This window comes from Myotis davidii, unplaced genomic scaffold, assembly GCF_000327345.1.
Source record: "Myotis davidii unplaced genomic scaffold, ASM32734v1 scaffold134, whole genome shotgun sequence".
NCBI classification, from domain to species: domain Eukaryota; kingdom Metazoa; phylum Chordata; class Mammalia; order Chiroptera; family Vespertilionidae; genus Myotis; species Myotis davidii.
The window spans coordinates 1,274,689-1,281,893 of record NW_006288853.1 but is presented as its reverse complement, the minus strand read 5'-3'; the positions used below and the strand labels follow the sequence as shown (position 1 = coordinate 1,281,893).

At 36.3% G+C, this 7,205-nt stretch overlaps 1 protein-coding gene across 1 annotated transcript in view; it reads left to right on the top strand.

Moving 5' to 3' along the window:
- Positions 1 to 2,600: 2,600 nt before the first annotated feature.
- DNAJC12 (DnaJ heat shock protein family (Hsp40) member C12) overlaps positions 2,601 to 7,205 on the top strand; it is a 47,193-nt gene continuing 42,588 nt past the window's right edge. Inside the window, exons 1-2 of the mRNA XM_006760892.2 lie at positions 2,601 to 2,680; positions 5,083 to 5,187. Of these exons, the coding sequence (XP_006760955.1) occupies positions 5,110 to 5,187 (78 nt within the window). The 5' untranslated portion in view covers positions 2,601 to 2,680; positions 5,083 to 5,109. The remainder of the gene's footprint in view (positions 2,681 to 5,082; positions 5,188 to 7,205) is intronic.

Here is a 7,205-nt window from a genome sequence, read left to right as displayed (position 1 = left end):
CCCGCGCTCGGGCTCCTGGGGCTGGCGGCTCCGACTTCCCAGCCTCCCCCGTTTCCGTTGGAGCTGTGTTCTACTTGTTCCTATTTCCGGCTTGAAGACCGCTAGCAAACATAATTTAAAAAAGAAGCACTTCCGGAGGGACGTTTCCGGGCGGCCGGAAGTAACTGAACGTCTCACGTTCCTCTTTTTACGTCATTCTCGCGATGCCTCGTGGGAGTTGTGGACCTGGGTGGGCGGTGCTGCGGGTGAGCGGACGGGGCGGGGAGTGAGCTGGCGGGCTGCTTTTCCGCCTGGTTGGGCACGAGGTTGTGCATCCCACTCGCCTCACTTGAGGTACAAAGACCTTTAATTCGGTTAAAAATTTTACTTGATCCCTACTACCTATTTTGTACTATTTTTAAAGGCTTTCTTCCACGAAATATATGTAAATAAGACAAATGACATTCGTTTTTTTTTAAAATATATTTTATTGATTTTTTACAGAGAGAGAGGGAGAGAGATAGTTAGAAACATCGATCAGCCGCCTCCTGCACATCTCCTACTGGGGATGTGCCCGCAACCCAGGTACATGCCCTTGACCGGAATCGAACCTGGGACCTTTCAGTCCGCAGGCGGACGCTCTATCCACTGAGCCAAACCGGTTTCGGCGACATTTGTTGTTTTAAAACAAAAAGCATAAAAAGAAAACAAAAGTGGTATGGTGATAGAGTTCCTAAGGCATAAACTAAAAGTCCCTTTTCCTGCCCAGCTCCCACCTTTAAAAGGAAAACATCTGCTTTTTAAAGGGGGGGGGGGGAGTATAGGTGCAGACGTACATGTTATTAAAAAGTGCAGAGAAAGATAATGCCTTCATACTCTCTTCAGCCTTTTCCATTTGATCCATTTAGAGACGCACAGAGAAAGCTATCTTACTCTTTTTAAAATGGCTAGATAGTAGTACATTGCATAAATACCATAATGTATTCATCCGCTGCCCTCTTCTTCACCCACTGAAGGACATTTTGGCTGCTTCCAATTTTTTTCTGTTGCAAAGAATTTTCAATGATTGCCTTGGGACATATTTTGGTGTAAATCCTCAGGGTTCATTTGTAGAGAGACAAAACTGCCCAGGCAATGAGACACATGCTGATAAATACCGCCAAATTGCCAAATTGTATCAATTCACACCCTTATCCAAAAATGTAAGAAAGTGCTTACTTTGTCATTTATGCTTTATCATTGGATAATATCAAACGTTAGAAATTTTGCTTCTCTGATAGGTGAACCACTTTCTTTGATTAGCAGTTTCATAATTATGAGTAAGTTTGCACTACTATTGATATTTATTGGCCATTCGTTTTCCTGAAAGCAGTCATATTCTTGGCCCAATTTTCTTAAATATTTTATTTATTTATTGTTATTTCAGAAAGAGGGTGGGAGAGGGCAACAGAGATAGAAACATCAACCATGAGAAAGAAGCATTGATCTGCTGCCTCCTGCATGCTCCCCACCGGGAGTCCAACTGTGACCTCCTGGTTCATAGGTTGATGCTCACCCACTGAGCCACACCAGCTGGGCTGATCTCCAAATTCTTAACATGTCCATGCTCCCAAATGGCAGCAACTAAGAGACCAAATTACTTTCGAACAAACATCTCTCTGCAGCTATACCCACATCCTACTGAGTAGGTTAACCCTATAGGAAAGGACCAGGTACATCATTAATGGGTACCAGGAATTGAACCTGTGACCCTTGTGTGCTCCTGCCGGTGCTCTAACCATTGAGAACACCAGCCAGGGCTGCTTCCTCTTTTTTTTATTGCTTGTTTTTTGTTTTGTTTTGTTTGTTTGTTTGTTTGTTTTTTTAAAATATATTTTATTGATTTTTTACAGAGAAGAAGGGAGAGGGATAGAGAGCTAGAAACATCGATGAGAAGCATCGATCAGCTGCCTCCTGCACACCCCCCACTGGGGATGTGCCTGCAACTAAGGTACATGCCCTTGACCGGAATCAAACCTGAGACCCTTCAGTACCCAGGCCAATGCTCTATCCAGTAAGCCAAACCGGTCAGGGCGCTTTTTTTTTAAATTAAAATAATAGTATATGTTAATCTTAGCAAATGTAGATGAGTAAAAAGAATAAAATATAAGTCACCTGTGGCCCTATTATCTAATGACAACTGATCTATTTTGGTATATATACCTTCTCATATTTTATAAATATACTAGAGGCCCAATGCATGAAATTCATGCAAGAGTCGGCCTTCCTTCCCTCCGGCCACTGGCAGGCACCCAGGCACCCTTCCCTCTCAGCCCTGGCTTCATCCGGAAGGACAGAAGGACATCCGGAAGGATGTCTGGTCTAATTAGCATATTATGCTTTTATTATTATAGATTATTATAGATATACAATGTATGTATACATACAATTTATATTTATAAAATTGGAATCATACCATACCTACTTTTAAAATGTAAATTTTATATTTTTTACTTTTAAAATTGAGATGAATTTGATATATCTTATACCCAGTAAAGTGCATAGGTCTTTGAAATATTGTTTTCTAATTTTTTTCACCTAACATTTCCCAGGCATTAAATATGTTTCTACATCATTTTCAGTGACTACATGGTACATTGCAGAATGTGAGAATATGGTGGTTCAGGAAAAGAAGCTTCGAGTTGCATTTCATAAAACATGAGTGAGTGATTACCAAAATTCTTTTCACAATTACCTTTTCTTTTTGTTTTTCAGAAGAACGTTAAAGCATTGTCCTGACTCTTCTCAAGATGGAGAATAAAGGAGCAATATTTTCTTTTTCTGATCAATATTGTCTAGTGTTTGAGGGAATTCATATCATTTTTCTTTTTAATTGTGGTAAAATATATATAACATAACATTTACCATTTTAACTATTTTAAGTGTACAGTTCAGTGGAATTGAGTACATTCACGTTGTTGTGCAACCATCACCACCATCCATCTTCAGAAATTTTCTAATTTTTCCAAACTAAAACTTCATGCCTTTTATTTTATTTTTTATTTTTTTACATATATTTTATTGATTCCCCACAGAGAGGAAGGGAGAGGGATAGAGAGCTAGAAACATCAATGAGAGAGAGAGACATCCATCAGCTGCCTCCTGCACACTCCCCACTGGGGATGTGCCCGCAACCAAGGCACATGCCCCTGATCGGAATCGAACCCGGGACCCCTGAGTCTGCAGGCCGACGCTCTATCCACTGAGCCAAACCAGCCAGGGCAACTTCATGCCTTTTAAACACTAACTCTTCATCTGACTCCTCCCCACAGTCCCTGGAAATTTCCATTTTTCTTTTTGTCTCTATGAAGTTGACTCCTCAAGGTACCTCATATAAGTAGAATCATACAGAATTTGTCCTTTTGTGTCTGACTTACTTCACTTAGCAAAATGTCTTCACTTAACTTTATCCATGTTGTAGCATGTGTTAGAATTTCCTTACTTTTTTTTTCTTTTTTTCAGAGAGGAAGGGTGAGGGAGAAAGAGATAGCAGCATCAATGATGAGAGAATTATTGAATGGCTACCTCCTACAGGCCCCCTAGTAGGGGTTGAGCCCGCAACCTGGGCATGTGCCCTGATGGAGAATTGAACTGTGACCTTCTGATTCATAGGTTGATTCTCAACCACTGAGCCACACCAGCTGGGTTCCTTCCTTGTTAAGGCTGAATAATACTCCATTGTCTGTATATACCACATTTGTTTATCTATTCCTCTGTCAGTGGACACTGGGTTGCTTCTGGCTATTGAGAATAATGGTATTACGAACATGGGTATACAAATATCTGTTCAAGTCCCTGCATTCAAATCTTTTGGGTGTGTACCCAGAAGTGCAATTGTTGAGTCTTATAGTAATTCTATATTTAATTTTTTGAGGAATCACCATCCTGTTTTCCATAGCAGCAACTTTATATCATTTTAAGACAATTTTCAGCTATTTTGTTTAGGCTTTTGTGATACCCACGTAGGCCTTCAAAACCTCAAGGGATGTGAAATTTCTAAAAGAAAATTAATTACTTTATAAGTTCCATACAGAACTTTTAGCAAGAGAGGATATATAGTGAAGGATTGGTGAAAATAGTGCCTCACTACTTTATTTCTCTTCAGAAATAAGCTTTAAAAAAGACGTATATAGGTGGGCTCAGTGAAAAAGTATTTTTTCCAAGGTGAGATTTATGGGGGCATTTAAAGGGTTAAGGCAATTACAGTTTTGTATACCTCACCACTCACCTTCTCTAAATCCTAGACCTGACCTGCATTTCCTAGGGCCACGGTGAGCTGCAACACAGGTTCCCTGCATCCACTCCAGACCAGACACATTCTTGAGTCTGGAGAGAGCCAGCCCAGGAGAAATGGTACAGCAAATCCACCCTATCATCATAGAGTTATTTTTCTCACTTTCCTATTTTATTTCACGATTTTAAATGGTTTTATTTGTTTGCCTCCCTCCATCAGAATGTAAGCTCCCTAAGAACCCAGAGTTATTTAGCATACCTTTCCTACCTTCATGCTGGGCACAAAATAGGTCCTTAATAAATATTTGTTGAATGAGTAAATGATCAAATGAATGAAAATTTGCTTTCTGAGTCTATTTTCTTTTATTCTATCTAAAATTTTTTTGAAATTTTCTAAGTTCACAGGAAACTATCCACTACTCATATCTAACAAATTCTAAGATTTTAGCATATTGCTTCAAATTTTTCTTTTATCACTTAAAAAGAAGGAAAAAGAAAAAATATATAGGAGATGGAGAGATGGCTCACTTGGGGAGTGTGTAAAAATGGACAGTCTGTTTATCCAGAAGAGAGTGGTTAATCTGCATCACTTATATAAACTCAAACTACAAGTCCCAGGCAGCACTGCAACAGTTTGGTAGGGTCTATTATTTTTTTCTTCTGTAAACAGCCAATGAAAGGTAGTTTACACAGGTCTTGGATGACATCTGGTGTGTGTATTGGCTGTGTCCAGCCTTAAACCTTGTTAGTGCAGGTTGGAACATGCTGCTGTAAACCAGATTTAAAAGGCTTTTCCTGTTCATTCGCAGCTCATTGTGCCTCTTGTTTCAGGGCAAGAAGAGTTGATTAGTGATCTAAATGGACGCGATACTGAATTACAGGTTGGAAGACACTGAAGACTACTACACGTTACTGGGATGTGATGAACTGTCTTCGGTAAGACAGTGAATTATGCTGTTCTTTTTCACAACAGTGTTTCAGGTTTTATTTAAGATTTTAACTTTGAAATTTTAGTCACATTGCCTAAAAACCTAATCTTGTATTATTTTAAAGTACCTTTGGCTCAGAGAAAATTAAGGATTTAAATGTGCATTGGGTCTTTACTTGAATAGTGTCTTCTTGCAGTTTTATGGATACTTGTGATTGAATATGTGTATTGCCATAGACTCTATTTCAAATATACTAAAAATAGATATTTGAAATTTTGTTGTAATTGCTATTGACTGTGTTTCATAGCATACATAAGCGATAGCTTTATTATGGCAATTTAAATTTTAATTGAGATGAAATGTAATTTTCTAGTAATTGGTGATTTTAAAATGTTTTATTAAAATGTGTACTGTTATGTGAGTAGCTAAATTATGCAAACCAAGAAGCATCCTTTTATGTTAATAGTTCAAATTGTGTAAGAGAAATTACTTCTTAAAAGGGTGGCTTCTGATACAAACCATGTGAAAATTCTGTAGGTTTTCACTTGATCCATAGTAGAATAATGTTTTAAAGGTCCCCACATAGACAATTATAAAGGTTGTAAAAGTTTTTTAAATTATGGGAAACTCATTTATAATTCTATCTCCATTGGTAACACTGTTAATGTTTGGCATATTAATCTTCAGTCTTTTTCCTATACATATTTTTGAAGACATGTTTGGGAGGATATTATATATATTTGTTGATTCTTGCTTTTTATCCACTAACATTATAACAAGGATTTCTCCATGCTATGAAACATTTTTCATACATATTTTAATGATCACATAATTTTATTGTACCACAATGGATGTTCTGTTATTGTTACAAATTTTATCTATTTCTAGTTTTCAAAATTTTAAATATTGAGATGAATATGAAATATATTTTAATTATATTATTGCATATATTCATATTATTTATATTTATATTTAAAATATATTTTATTTCATTACTAAAATATAGCTATTACAATAAAATATTTTAAAGCAAAATATTTTTTCTATTTAATTTTGTTTTATGTGGCTGGAGTTTAGTAATAAAATGAAATTAAATGCTATATTGTGTATTGTAGACTAGAATGCTATATTGGACACAAAGGATTAAAATCTCTGCCATCATCACTTTGAGGAGTTTACCTTGAGTACCTTGTAGTTACACACACACACACTAAACAGGTTATAATGCTCTTTTAGGTGCATATTTCTTCTTTAGGGTAATATGTTACTCTTGCTTGCTTTTGTGGTGATTTTGCTTATAGCGAGTTTGAAAGCTTAGTACCATTTTTACCATGTGTTATTCATACCTTGGATTCTACTATTGCCAAATAATTTTTGAAGGACCTTTTTAAAATCAAAGGAGCATAATCAAACTTGATAAGTTTCACCACTTGGGTTAAAAAATACTGTCATGCTAGGTTATAAAGAGTCTTTATATCTCCATAATAAATCTTTTGACTGTTTAGTCAGTCTCTTGTAGTTCTGTTATTGTCTTTTTAGTCTACACAGGGGGAGGATTAATTTTGAATAGACTAAAAAAATGGTCCTATTGTTTATTTATAATGCTTATAACAGTTCAATTTTATGGTTAGCCGTTATAGTCATACTTCTCTGCATATACTGTGGCATATATTAAACGGATAAAAGCATTATACTCCTTCTGGATGCATTTTACTGACTCTGTCAATGGCACAGAAGTGTAGATAACAATCATTTGTTTAAAATGAAATGACCTTCCATAATTTTGTCAATTCTTTTTATATGTATCCTTCCCATTTAAAAATATTTCATGCCAATTTTGAGTAGTGTGACATTTCCTTTACTTGATTTGTATTGGATGGATTTCCTTTACTTCAAATATTCCTTGATTTGATGCTCTAAAAAATTGACCATAACTGTTCATATCCCAAAACAATTTAGCAGTTATAATTTCAAAGCCACTTGATATTTTAATTTTTATAACAATTGAGTTGAGACACACATAAT